This window comes from Argopecten irradians, chromosome 6 (genome assembly GCF_041381155.1).
Source record: "Argopecten irradians isolate NY chromosome 6, Ai_NY, whole genome shotgun sequence".
Lineage (NCBI taxonomy): Eukaryota > Metazoa > Mollusca > Bivalvia > Pectinida > Pectinidae > Argopecten > Argopecten irradians.
In genome coordinates, this window is record NC_091139.1 from 31,556,980 (window position 1) to 31,571,938 (window position 14,959).

Consider the following 14,959-nt stretch of genomic DNA (forward strand, 5'->3'; position numbering starts at 1 on the left):
AGTTCAGTGATAACACAAATATAGCAAAAATCTCGGACATGGTATTTTTTTTTTTTTTTTTTTTTTTTTTTTGAAACGACACTTCAATAGTTCTAATGCTACTGTATCAATGGAATCGTAATTTAAATGTGATTGTTTTATTTTCAGGGTGCCAAAAAGCTGTGTCCCCAATGTAACATGATCACTGCCCCGGGGGATCTGCGCCGTATCTACCTTTAATTATTTGTGATGGTATGTGTGCCAATGACCTTGACTGGTGGTGACCTTGGCTCATTGTGACATTGAACACTCCATATCAACAGACAATATGTGGACAGATTCTGTGGTAGACTGGTATATAATATATCAAGTCATGATCATAAAGTGCTGATATTATAGTTACATATTAACTTTCAATGGCTGGTGAATGGAGGAAAACAATAGTTACCAGTAACTCTAGAGTGAACTATACTGTCAATTACCAGTAGGTAAAGATCAAAGGAAACCAATAGTTGTCAGTAACTATAGAGTGAATTATACTGTCAGTTACCAGTGGTTAAAGATCAAAGGTAACCAATAGTTACCAGTAACTATAGAGTGAATTATACTGTCAGTTACCAGTGGTTAAAGATCAAAGGTAACCAATAGTTACCAGTTACTATAGAGTGAATTATACTGTCAGTTACCAGTGGTTAACAATAGAATTATTTTATTGGTTACCTTGGTTACAAGTGGTATGAGGGAGCCATTAGTTACTGGTAACTGTAGATGGTAGGTGACTGATTATAACCAGCCATGTTTGTTTGGAAATTACCTTTCAATACCACAAGGTGAATTTAGCTTTAATTTATAGACTTGTCAAAACTTGTATGTATATAAATTATATGAGTGTGTCCTAAGAATATTATCTATGTTTTATTAAAAGACCAATCATTCCTTGATCAAGAATAGAAAATTTATCTCACCTGGCAAAAGTTCCCTTAGCCTCTGGCATGATGTAACACCCTTTCAGCGATACGTTTTAGAATAGATAGGGGGAATGTTATATAAATACTGGGGGTTCCCTCTTTAGTGTAAAACTGTGTGTTCCATTTATCTGTGATTGTTATTACACACTTTTCTGTTTTCTTAATGACTATTTATAACTGTTGTTATACATTTTGAATTATTAATGTCTGGCTACATCTGAAATCATGCTTTACAAAGTATTGAATTATTTCATAGCTTTGTTATAGGAAGTCTTGTCTATTTGGAATGAAATTCACTTTGTGATTTTCATAAGCAATCAAGTTTTAATTCAGACTGAGAATTAATTTTGATCACTATTTGCATTGTTTAATTTATGCTTGTTTATATGTTACATGAAGTTTGCTCTGTTAGGAAATATTTTATTTACAATACAAAAAAAATACTGTTTTTAGCTAGAATCACTGTGGTTAAGACAAATTACTTGCTGAATGAGTTTTTACCATGAAGAACTTACAATGAAATTTGTATGTGAAATTAAGTGTGAATGTCTCCTCCGTTGTATCTGGTTATTTCTACAATAAATTGTTGTAATAAGCTATTGTTTCATGACCTCAGAAAATGTATTGATAATTAAACGAATAAAGGATATTCTTTGTCTCACAGAACATCTTATCTTTTTTCCTGCTAACTATATACAGTAAGACACATATAAAACGGACATATTTACCAGGAAGAATTATGCTTATAAAGTAGTTATTTCCCCCACCCCCACATCAAGATTCCTATAATATGTGTGTAATATGTATACCAACTGAATCATACTAATAACAAAGTAAAAATGTGTTGATCCCTACAGGTTCGTTAGAATTGTGTTTTAATGTAGATTCATTATTCCAGAACAAGAATAGAAGGTGTATTAATAAGGTGGTAAAATGGACGATCGTTTCCTACTCTGGTAAAACAGGTTTTATGTCCCACAGCCTGGATTCCTAGTCACAGAAAACATGTCCCTAGTCCCAAAAGGTTCCTAGTCTCTGACAAACATATCCTTATCTCAAACAAAGGTTCCTAGTCTCTGACAAACATATCCTTATCTCAAACAAAGGTTCCTAGTCTCTGACAAACATATCCTTATCTCAAACAAAGGTTCCTAGTCTCTGACAAACATGTCCTTATCTCCAACAAAGGTTCCTAGTCTCTGACAAACATATCCTTATCTCAAACAAAGGTTCCTAGTCTCTGACAAACATATCCTTATCTCAAACAAAGGTTCCTAGTCTCTGACAAACATGTCCTTATCTCCAACAAAGGTTCCTAGTCTCTGACAAACATATCCTTATCTCAAACAAAGGTTCCTAGTCTCTGACAAACATATCCTTATCTCAAACAAAGGTTCCTAGTCTCTGACAAACATATCCTTATCTCAAACAAAGGTTCCTAGTCTCTGACAAACATATCCTTATCTCAAACAAAGGTTCCTAGTCTCTGACAAAATATCCTATCTCAAACAAAGGTTCCTAGTCTCTGACAAACATATCCTTATCTCAAACAAAGGTTCCTAGTCTCTGACAAACATATCCTTATCTCAAAAAGGTTCCTAGTCTCTGACAAACATATCCTTATCTCAAACAAAGGTTCCTAGTCTCTGACAAACATATCCTTATCTCAACAAAGGTTCCTAGTCTCTGACAAACATATCCTTATCTCAAACAAAGGTTCCTAGTCTCTGACAAACATATCCTTATCTCAAACAAAGGTTCCTAGTCTCTGACAAACATATCCTTATCTCAAACAAAGGTTCCTAGTCTCTGACAAACATATCCTTATCTAAACAAAGGTTCCTAGTCTCTGACAAACATATCCTTATCTCAAACAAAGGTTCCTAGTCTCTGACAAACATATCCTTATCTCAAACAAAGGTTCCTAGTCTCTGACAAATTCCTACAAACAAAGGTTCCTAGTCTCTGACAAACTATCTATCTCTAAACAAAGGTTCCTAGTCTCTGACAAACATATCCTTATCTCAAACAAAGGTTTCTAGTCTCTCTGACAAAGGTCCTTGTCTCTGACAAGGGCTCCTTGTCTCAGACAAAGGTCCATAGTCTCTCTGACAAAGGTTCCTAGTTCTCTGACAAAGGTTCCTAGTCTCTGACAAAGTTCCTAGTCTTTTTGACAAAGGTCCCTAGTCTCTGACAAAGGTTTCTAGTCTCTCAGCAAAGGTTTCTAGTCTCTCTGACAAAGGCTCCTAATCTAAGATAGACTGTGACAAAGGTTCCTAGTCTATGACAAAGGTTCCTAGTTTATGACAAAGGTTCCTAGTCTCTATGACAAAGGTTCGTAGTTGTCTGACAAAGGTTCCTAGTCTCTGACAAAGGTTCCTAGTCTCTCTGACAGAGGTCCTTAGTCTATGACAAAGGTTCCTTGTCTCTCAAAGAAAGGCTTCTAGTCTCTCTGACAAAGGTCCTTGTCTCTGACAAGGCTCCTTGTCTCAGACAAAGGTCCATAGTCTCTCTGACAAAGGTTCCTAGTCTAAGATAAAAGTCCTAGTCTTTGACAAAGATTCTTAGTCTCTGACAAAGATTCTTAGTCTCTCTGACAAAGGTCCCTAGTCTCTGACAAAGGTTCATAGTCTCTCTGACAGAGGTCCTTAGTCTATGACAAAGGTTCCTTGTCTCTTTGACAAAGGTTCCTAATTTCTCTGACAAAGGCTCCTAGTCTGTGACAAAGGTTCCTAGTCTGTGACAAAGGTTCCTAGTTTATGACAAAGGTTCCTAGTCTCTATGACAAAGGTTCCTAGTTGTCTGACAGAGGTTCCTAGTCTCTGACAAAGGTTCCTAGTCTAAGATAAAAGTCCTAGTCTCTGACAAAGATTCTAAGTCTCTCTGACAAAGGTCCCTAGTCTCTGACAAAGGTTCATAGTCTCTCTGACAGAGGTCCTTAGTCTATGACAAAGGTTCCTTGTCTCTTTGACAAAGGTTCCTAATTTCTCTGACAAAGGCTCCTAGACTGTGACAAAGGTTCCTAGTCTATGACAAAGGTTCCTAGTTTATGACAAAGGTTCCTAGTCTCTATGACAAAGGTTCCTAGTTGTCTGACAAAGGTTCCTAGTCTCTGACAAAGGTTCCTAGTCTCTCTGACAAAGGTCCTAGTCTCTGACAAAGGTTCTAGTTCGACAACATATCCTTTCTCTGACAAAGGTTCCTATCTCTGACAAAGGTCCTATCTTGACATTCCTATCTACAAAGGTTCCAGTCTCTGACAAAGGTTCCTAGTCTCTGACAAAGGTCTGTTCTCTGACAAAGGTTCCTAGTCACTGACAAAGGTTCCTAGTCTTTTTGACAAAGGTCCCTTGTCTCTGACAAAGGTTTCTAGTCCCTCGGACAAAGGTTTCTAGTCTCTCTGACAAAGGCTCCTAATCTAAGATAAAGTCCTCGTCTCTAACAAAGGTTTCTTGTCTCGGACAAAGGTTCCTAGTCTCTCTGACAAAGGTTCCTAGTCTCTCTGACAAAGGTTCCTAGTCTCTCTGACAAAGGTTCCTAGTCTCTCTGACAAAGGTTCCTAGTCTCTCTGACAAAGGTTCCTAGTCTCTGACAAAGGTTCCTAGTCTAAGATAAAAGTCCTAGTCTCTGACAAAGGTTCCTAGTCTCTCTGACAGAGGTCCTTAGTCTATGACAAACATATCCTTATCTCAAAGAAAGGCTTCTAGTCTCTCTGACAAAGGTCCTTGTCTCTGACAAGGGCTCCTAGTCTCTGACAAAGGTTCTTAGTCTCTCTGACAAAGGTCCCTAGTCTCTGACAAAGGTTCATAGTCTCTCTGACAGAGGTCCTTAGTCTATGACAAAGGTTCCTTGTCTCTTTGACAAAGGTTCCTAATTTCTCTGACAAAGGCTCCTCCTAGTCTGTGACAAATGTGACAAAGGTTCCTAGTCTCTATGACAAAGGTTCCTAGTTTATGACAAAGGTTCCTAGTCTCTATGACAAAGGTTCGTAGTTGTCTGTCAAAGGTTCCTAGTCTCTGACAAAGGTTTCTAGTCTCTGACAAAGGTTCATAGTCTCTCTGACAGTAGGTCCTTAGTCTATGACAAAGGTTCCTTGTCTCTTTGACAAAGGTTCCTAATTTCTCTGACAAAGGCTCCTAGACTGTGACAAAGGTTCCTAGTCTATGACAAAGGTTCCTAGTTTATGACAAAGGTTCCTAGTCTCTATGACAAAGGTTCGTAGTTGTCTGTCAAAGGTTCCTAGTCTCTGACAAAGGTTCCTAGTCTCTGACAAAGGTTCCTAGTCTAAGATAAAAGTCCTCTAAGATAAAAGTCCTAGTCTCTGACAAAGATTCTTAGTCTCTCTGACAAATGTCCCTATTTCTCTGACAAAGGCTCCTAGTCTGTGACAAAGGTTCCTAGTTTATGACAAAGGTTCCTAGTCTCTATGACAAAGGTTCCTAGTCTCTATGACAAAGGTTCCTAGTTGTCTGACAGAGGTTCCTAGTCTCTGACAAAGGTTCCTAGTCTCTGACAAAGGTTCCTAGTCTAAGATAAAAGTCCTAGTCTCTGACAAAGATTCTTAGTCTCTCTGACAAAGGTCCCTAGTCTCTGACAAAGGTTCATAGTCTCTCTGACAGAGGTCCTTAGTCTATGACAAAGGTTCCTTGTCTCTTTGACAAAGGTTCCTAATTTCTCTGACAAAGGCTCCTAGTCTGTGACAAAGGTTCCTAGTTTATGACAAAGGTTCCTAGTCTCTATGACAAAGGTTCCTAGTTGTCTGACAGAGGTTCCTAGTCTCTGAAAGTTCTATGACAAAGGTTTTTTGACTGACAAAGGTCTAGTCTATGACAAAGGTTCGTAGTTGTCTGTCAAAGGTTCCTAGTCTCTGACAAAGGTTTCTAGTCTTAAGATAAAAGTCCCTCGTCTCTAACAAAGGTTTCTTGTCTCAGACAAAGGTTCCTAGTCTCTCTGACAAAGGTTCCTAGTCTCTCTGACAAAGGTTCCTAGTCTCTCTGACAAAGGTTCCTAGTCTCTCTGACAAAGATTCTTAGTCTCTTTAACAAAGGTCCCTAGTCTCTGACAAAGGTTCCTAGTCTCAGACAGTGGTTCCTAGTCTCAGACAAAGGCTCCTAGTCTATCTGACAAAGCTTCCTAGTCTCTCTGACAAAGGTTCTTAGTCTCTCTGACAGAGGTCCTTAGTCTATGACAAAGGTTCCTTGTCTCTTTGACAAAGGTTCCTAATCTTCTCTGACAAAGGCTCCTAGTCTGTGACAAAGGTTCCTAGTTTATGACAAAGGTTCCTAGTCTCTATGACAAAGGTTCCTAGTCTCAGACAAAGGTTCCTAGTCTCTGACAAAGGTTCCTAGTCTATGACAAAGATTTTTAGTCTCTCTGACAAAGGTGTTAGTCTCTGACAAAGATCCTAGTCTCTGACAAAGGCTCCTTGTCTCTGACAAAGGTTCCTAGTCTCTGCCAAAGGCTCCTAGTCTCTCTGACAAAGGTTCTTAGTCCCTGACAAAGGTTCCTAGTCTCTCTTACAAAGGTTCCTAGTCTCAGACAGTGGTTCCTAGTCTATGACAAAGGCTCCTAGTCTCTCTGACAAAGGTTCCTAGTCTCTCTGACAAAGGTTCTTAGTCTCTGACAAAGGTTCCTAGTCTCTCTGAGTCTCTCTGACAAAGGTTCTTAGTCCCTGACAAAGGTTCCTAGTCTCTCTGACAAAGGTTCAAGGCTCTTAGTCTCTCTGACAAAGGTTCTTAGTCCCTGACAAAGGTTCCTAGTCTCTAACAAAGGCTTCTAGTCTCTCTGACAAAGGTTCCTGGTCTCTCTTACAAAGGTTCCTAGTCTCAGACAGTGGTTCCTAATCTATGACAAAGGCTCCTAGTGTCTCTGACAAAGCTTCCCAGTCTCTCTGACAAAGGTTCTTAGTCTCTCTGACAAAGGTCTCTCTGACAAAGGTTCAGTCTCTGAAAAGGTTCTTAGTCTCTCTGACAAAGGCTCCTAGTCTCTCTGACAAAGATTCTAAGTCTCTCTGACAAAGGTTCCTTGTCTCTCTGACAAAGATTCTAAGTCTCTCTGACAAAGGCTCCTAGTCTCTCTGACAAAGGTTCCTAGTCTCTGACAAAGGTTCCTAGTCTCTCTGACAAAGGTTTGTAGTCTCTCTGACAAAGGTCCATAGTCTTTGATTCTTCGTCCTGGAGAAGGAATGCTCTTTCACTGCAAGATTTACCCATCCTGAGTTCTTAGTCTAGTTATTGTAAGTCTTTGTTGTAACTTTAAAGGTAAACTATCTGGTATGTTATTAAAGTGTGGTAGCGTTTGGAAATGTTATTAATTTGTACTCAGAATAAACATCTCATTTTACCTGTTACTGGAGTTTTGTCGTTGTTTTTGCACTGTTACCTCTTTGACCTCCAAATGAAGTCAAAAGGTCAATAGTATGTAATCGAATGCATACATATATATTTGGACCTATCCCTCGTGTTTTTAGATCATTTTAGACTGATATCATTGGGTAAAAGTATTCTTTGTATGATTTAGGGGCAATATCAAACTAATTTTAAGAAGAATATTCAATCTTGCTTCTCATTAAAACATGAAATTATTATATTTTAAATGGTTTCAGAACATAAAATACAGAATATGCTGTCTAACTCGTTTGTCGTCTTTAACAAAGACAAATTACTTAAGTGTGTGTAATATCGTACACCGCCCTATAGCATGTGTGTGTTACTTACCATAAAAAGTTGATTACCAGAAGTGTAATTTATTGAAAATGGGTTTCTAAATGGCCAATTATTAATATATAATTCATTTTTGTTTTTACGAGCATTTTCATTGGCTTAAAAATTTACTTTATCATCCCATAAAGGAAAAAATGGCGTCGCCGTTTGTAACGTCGCTCCTGATTGGCTGAGATGACGGCGTAATAATTTCATAGACAAAAGAGTCCCAAAATGAATTTTAAATGTTGAAGAGATTATCTTTAGTAAATTGAATTATAAGGATTAATTTGAATAGATTTTTTATGTTATGGAGATATAACACAAAAATCTGAGTGTACTCTCATCATAAACCGCTTCGCGGTTTATTTAGAGTACACTCAGATTTTTGTGTTATATCTCCATAACATAAAAAATCTATTCAAGTTAATCCTTAAGTAAATATACCTATAAACTATGTTGGAATGACAACCAATAAAATTAAAATTGTATCTTTGTCGCTCTCCGTCGACCGAACGGACGATCTACGTTCACTACCAACGGACGGTCTACGTTCGCTACCAACGGACGGTCTACGGAGAGGATATAGAAGACAACGTACTTCCTACTTTTGTGTTGCTTTAGGAATTTTTGGGATAATTCTCGTATTCAATGTATTGTTCCATATTGTCTTGGTTGTGCAAAACCTAATTGTAATTCAGGTATGGTATAAAACCGCATTTAGCGATGAAGGCCAACATAAATCAGAGCATCACGTGGTGCAATGGCTGGGAAAAGACAAGAAAATGGTAAATAATCATGGCGGTGGAATAATGGTTTTACGTCCGAATGCGATCCTTTTAATATTTCGAAACCGCTATCGAATGCAATACTATTGCAAGACCTATACTTTTATTATCAGTATTGCATTCGAAAGCATTGTTATACATCTGGCAATGCAATGTTTCGAATGCAAACTTATAGTTGCTTTCCTTTGCAATATTTTATAATTTTCTGTCTTTCTTCAGCCACTGTAAGAATATACAAAAGATAAATGAATTCTGATAGGATATATTTTACGTTTTATACCCTATTTCAAATAACATACAAATCGGCATCATACCGGTAGATATATATCACTTCTTTTTGGAACAAATCCGGTACAAATGTCTAAATCGTGATAATAATTAAATTAAATCAAATAACTATCCATCTCATGACGAGGGAATCGTTTAATTAAATATGAAAAACATTTTCCAAATATATAGCACCATCCGGATATGATCCGTGATTTCAGTAATTAGCACTTCATTGTCACATTTTATGTACAAAAAGACAAGACTGTTATCCAGTAACGCCGCTATGTACAATGCATGTTGATGTTTACAAGCACGTTCAGCTTTACCACAAATGTTTTTTGTAATGATAATATCAAACACATTGAATACAATAAGTGGCCGTCTTGTAGTTCTTAAGGTAACTATCAAAAGCACAATTGATGAGTTATGGCCCTAGACCCAATACGTCTTGCTGACCAGCACAGGAACTTCAAACGTCACTTTACGGTCGGATGTGGAGAGTCTGTTGACGTCACTGTCGCTGACGCCAGCCTGGACAAGGTTGTGGTTGTGATCCTCCACCAGATACGGGGGAAGGTCGGGATGTCGTCCCTGTTTGTCTTTATTCCGATGCCAGGGAAAGTTATCCCAGGAAAACGAATTCTCACGCTGGGGAGTATTCATAGATGTGGCACCATGGGAACTCATAGAACTATAGTCGAGTTCCGCCGTCACGCTCCAACTCCTAAACAGTTCCGTGATGCTGTGTCGGAGATTCCCGTCACCGTCCGACGCGTTCTGTGGCTGGATTTGTTCCGTGACGTAACTCTCCCCGATATTGTTCTCGCACACACACACACTGTTGACGATTCCCTTGTTGATAGAGGTTGGCTCCGTAGAACTTGGTCTGATGGAGGACAGCTCATCCACAAGTTTAGACAGGTCGCCTGGACTAAATGTACCTTGGCTACAGTTATCAACCACTCCCGGGACATGTGCATGAGGTATGGACGTGGACATGGAAGGGTTTCCGGATGTGTTACTGCTGCCGACATTCGGAAGTAATGATGTATTGTCTGTGTAGTGTGACTCGGCCGACCCCATACTGCTGGCCATACTCTGGTTGTATGGCTGAGACAACAGTTTGGGTGGACAATCTGTCAACTCCACTTGTCTATTACCAGTCATTTTCTGGTGGTAATGCAAGATACTGCTCGGGAGACTTGGAATTCCACTCACTTCACTCTCCAACTGACTTCCACGAGCTGACGTGTACACTGTGGATTGGTTATTGACACTTTGTCTCGAGATGTGGTAACTAGTGTCGTGGTATGACGTCACGAACGATGTGTCGTCATCATCCCCGCTGTTCATACTAGACGAGAGACTGGCGCCGGTGGAGGACAACGGCGATGACGGATATGACGTCATGTGGGAGTTTGTGAGATTGGTGTTCGTTAGCGCCTCAGAAAGCGCGGCACTAGATAAAAAGGCACTTTTCTTTTGGCAACTGTTGCTCTGGGCTGAAAAGTCAATGTCCGTATTAGGGGTGTTGTTATGGACATGAAAAGCGTTGGAGTCCTTGTCGAATGTCTGACATGTGCTATACGTGTCCTCGCTGTTGGTCGTGTTCACGGACATGAGTCGAAGTCGTTTCTCGGGTGAACCCGCCTCGGATTCCTCGTACGATGGCGGCGGCGCCTGGGGCGTCACCCACGTTAGATGGTACGGTGAAAATGGCGCCTGTGCGCCTACGTCGTAACTTTTGGAAGCGTCTGTGTACACGTCCTCTGACATAAGGGACGAGTCCATCTCGTCAATAGGGGATAGAGGGTTGAGATGACCGCGCATATTGTTGACGCTGTCTGGACAGAGTTTCCAGTTATCCTTGTCCCAGTAGAAGGTGAACTGTGGCTGGCTGCCATGGTGATATTGTGGCGCCATAGGCATCACAAACGCCTGGTCGCCCCGCAGACTGGAGCGTAATGGCGTCGTCGACCTCGTCGAGCTCCGCACGTAGTCTATTCCGGTGGTCGAACTGCCGACCAGACTTCGTGAAAAACGACTGAGTGATGTGTTGGTAGTGTCAGGCGGGCCATCTTGTCGTTTACTCTGGATGTAATGACAGTACAGAAATACGATGACGCCAGCGATGAAAAAGCCGACGAGAACGACAGGGACGATAATTCCCCAGCTGGAGTCGCCGGAGTCATCTGGTGGGCTAGTCGTTGTCGGGTTAGGAAAGGCGTTCGGGTCCATGTCTATCGCACTGTAACGTTAAAACAGACTGAATTATAGTCAGGGGTCAGTGATAACTTAAAGAAAACGAGCTAGAATTGTACATAACGTGCAAGATATGTTACAAAGAGCTAAAATGATTTCGACATCAGCACACCCAGGTCCCTATTTCCCCTTCTTCTTGGGCTCCTTAGACTCGAAAACAGGAAATCCCCTTGTTCACATCGCACTCGAAAGTAAATTTATATATAGTTGGAAAAAAGGATATTTTCAACTCTCCGAAAGGTATCAATTATAGAATTTATAAGCAGGATTTGATTTTGTACAACTATTTAATTGCCCCCCCCCCCCTCTCCACGTCTAGCGAATACCTATTATAAAATTAGAACATTTATTAATGTAGAACTATCGATTGAATGTGACAGAATGAAAAATATACTGAGAGAATAACGGATTTGTAGCATATGTAATAAAATTGGAGATGGGTTCTATTATTTATTTAACTGTGATGACGATCAATTATTATCAAATAGAAAGAAATATATATCAAGATACTATTATGAAAGACCATATAGTTTTAATTTGATAATCTTTTCAATTATGTAGTCAACAATGAACTAATTTCACTTACAATTTACAATTATTTACGTTTACATGACATTGTATATGTCCTGTTTATATTTTCTACAGTAATGTTTGTATATTTACAAGAATAAAATCATTTTCATTGTGTTGACATTGGTGCTATATATATATATATTGTAGATCAAATTAAAGAATTGATTATTCAAAACGTTTAACATAATATTATTAGATAAAACTTTTATGAAATTACAATTATCTTAGCATAGGGCCTTTTACAGATATTTGTTTTAGCTTTGCTTGTTATGTATGTGGCATAAATTGGGAAACATACATTTTTGGTTTGGATTTCTAAATATGACATGCAATGTTACTTTATATGTTAATCTTGTTGGAGATTCAAATGGTCATGATAAATACAAGCTGATCGTTATCAGTGGTTTTACACGGGACCTATCAAAGTGTCTCTATTCTCGGACGTTATAATTAAGGGTCCAAATTAAAAATTGGTAAAATCATATCTCTATGTGGCACATGAAAAATGTGGCACATGAAAATATCTTTATCGAAATTTTAATAAAGATTTATAAAACACATAAAACTGATATTCTTTGAACACTACAAAAGGTCCAGATATACATACATGTACACCGTTATTATTGTGTCTCTGTATAAATCCAAAGGGTAACAAAATAATATGGAACCTTGTCCTATGCCAGAATAAAAACTAAACTAAAGACTTTACCTGGAATGGCGATAAATCTGTAGGAGTTGGTTTCGGTCGATGTGCATTGTCGATCAACGATAATCGTATACTAGTCGTATCACAGTGGTAATCGCACAATAGCACAACGGTTATCGTAAAATGTATCGATAATCGTATACAAGTTTTGATAAAGTAGTACTGGTAAGATAATCATATGATGATGTATCGCTATGGTACAATGTTGTGATGTGACACGAGAGGGGATCATTATATAGTCTATAGAGAGAAATACTCGAACGTGATTCACCCGCCATCTTGTTTACATGTTTACCTGTATGTGTTTACACTAAGCACGTGCCTGTGGTTAAGGTAAACCTCATAGCGCGTGCCTTGAGTACACCTGTCCGCGACCTGATCGCCGTCATTTGTTTAAACCATTATGAGTAAAAGTACTAATTAGCTAAGTAGTTAATTTGTACGTATGTATACATTGTACTGCTGTATGCCTTGCAGTCGTATGTGTACAATAAAGTATATGTTATCAACGAATTTTACCAAATAATCAAACCGGATGATACTTAGACAATGTAATTATTTAAGAATTAACAAACACTTACCTTTTGTGGTCATTTTATCTAAGTATGTCCGATGTTATTGACAGTTTACCATTGGCCACACCAAATCACCAGCAGAACGAATGGTCCAGTCGATTATAAAATATATAGGTAGGATTGGTAAGTTCATGTCAACGCCTTACAAGGTATAACCGTATATTACATAATAGTTAAGTTGCATTATTTTTTCTCTCTTTTTTTAACGTATCCTTTCGTGTTATCGTTATATAAGATTTATAACCGGTGTTTTTGAAATGATTGATTTAAATATAAAGATAACTGCATATATTTAGAATCACCCCTCTCGCAAGGCATGGACTCGTCTTCCTGATTACATATCACTAACTTTCTACCATTCAACCCAAACTACGTCTCATGAGAAAAATTGATATAGAATCTATAAATAATAACACTAACCTTGAAGCGTCATAGTGAAACATATGAGAATAAACGATCATGTTAATGTTACATTTATTCTCATCGATACCCTCTCGTTTCTGTCATTATCGTTAATTAATAGACTAATAAATGAAATATGACTTGTAATTTCTGAACAAAATTAAAAACGCAACATTTCAATCGATTGTCTTAAATGAGATAGCTAAGTTCCGTTAAACAAAGTGTAAAGGTCAAATATTTCAGAAATCGGTTATTGCAACAAGAGTGCATCATGCCGGATATTGTCGCTTAATGTAGAAACTAACCATCACTAAAGTTAACAGTGGGATTGTAATGCAAGGAAGAGGAACCTCGGTTTACTCTCGGAAACCACAGTGTCTTAAATTAACTCCGTAAATAACCAATTTTAATTCTGTGAGTGTATTTCTTTTTCAATTAGAAATAAAAAACGGAAGAATGTTTTCTACAATTAATATACCAAAAAGATCATCTTTCTGAATGCACCTATGTACGCTACTTTTATCACATTAAAGTTATCCTGCATTGTTTAACTGTTGAGGGGTATGAATAAACCTCTAGATACATACATACAGGGGAACATCGGTCTCAAATCTCCCTGAATCTCCCTGACACATGTACACGTTTGTGTTATAAAATCATTTACATCTATACGTGAAAAACATGCCTACCATCTTACGTATACTAACTGCTTATAATTGTTTATTTTCGCATTGTAATTACGTAGGATCAATTTTAGAAATATTATCGAAAACAGTCTGACACCTTCCTAGTTCAGTGATAGATAATTTACATAAGTCAGTTTCGTTTAAGAATAACCCCATTTTCAGTTTCTACTGTCGTTGTCGGCTTTACGTTGCCAGTTTCTCGTTTACTTTCACGTTTTGCTAGGTCACTGTGAACGTGTTTTTTGTCGTTTTTTCCTGGATATGATTATCTTTAGTCCTAGACAGACAAGAGCATCAAGATGAGCATGTCTGTTTCAACCGTCAATGTTGTTTTCCTAATCTGAAAAGTTTTTAGTTTATTTCCCCATATGTCGAATGAATCTTTGTCTTCCGCAAAACAAAACAGAACATAAAAAATTTCTTGGACTTTTCTTGAGGGCGTAGGAAGCGGGGCGCAGGGGAGGGGGAGGCAAACGTGTGTTTTTGGCAATGTTTTTTCAAGAAAATCTTGTAGACCTTTTGCCCTTTGCGCCCCTCCCCCTTACGTTTCACGTTTCATCTTCCTATGCCACTGTCTTAGATCAATGGTTTTTCTCTGACTACTCCGGCTTTCCTCCATCTCCTAAGTCTGACACACGTGACACGTTCATACATGACCGTGGTTGTACAAAATAAACAAAAAAAAAAACTATTTATATAACTCTTGAAACATTACCACCAGTTTGGTAACTTCAAAACGTCACACCTACTCAAATGTCATGGGGATATTACCTCACGACTTTCTCCTCGTGTACTGTCCCTAATACCTGGGCTGTCTCCGGGTCCAATCGACCAATAGAATGGTCTACATCCTTTTGACATGGATGTTTTCTCGTGTGTTTAATTACACAATTTGCAAGTTGAAAAATTTAGGTTGGTGATAATTTTGTTTGTAATGTCTCATCAAATTTCATTAATATAATTCCTTATACACGTATACACAAAATATCAAGAACGAGGTAAATTATCACGTAATTATCCACCTCGCGTACATGCCCATGTCGTATCGG

At 38.4% G+C, this 14,959-nt stretch overlaps 2 protein-coding genes across 3 annotated transcripts in view; one reads left to right on the forward strand and one right to left on the reverse strand.

The window, feature by feature from the left end:
• LOC138325637 (E3 ubiquitin-protein ligase Rnf220-like) overlaps window positions 1-1,613 on the forward strand; it is a 59,688-nt gene extending 58,075 nt beyond the window's left edge. For both annotated transcript variants that reach the window (XM_069271428.1, XM_069271426.1), the window contains one exon: window positions 148-1,613. In XM_069271428.1, coding sequence (XP_069127529.1) covers window positions 148-219 — 72 coding nt within the window. In that variant the 3' untranslated portion in view covers window positions 220-1,613. The remainder of the gene's footprint in view (window positions 1-147) is intronic.
• Window positions 1,614-8,713: 7,100 nt separating this feature from the next.
• LOC138325638 (uncharacterized) lies at window positions 8,714-12,929 on the reverse strand. Its single transcript, XM_069271429.1, has 2 exons — window positions 12,829-12,929; window positions 8,714-10,954 (listed from the first exon to the last, which is right to left on the reverse strand). The coding sequence occupies exon 2, from the start codon at window positions 10,942-10,944 to the stop codon at window positions 9,139-9,141; it is 1,806 nt and encodes a 601-aa protein (XP_069127530.1). The 5' UTR covers window positions 10,945-10,954; window positions 12,829-12,929; the 3' UTR covers window positions 8,714-9,138.
• Window positions 12,930-14,959: the final 2,030 nt, after the last annotated feature.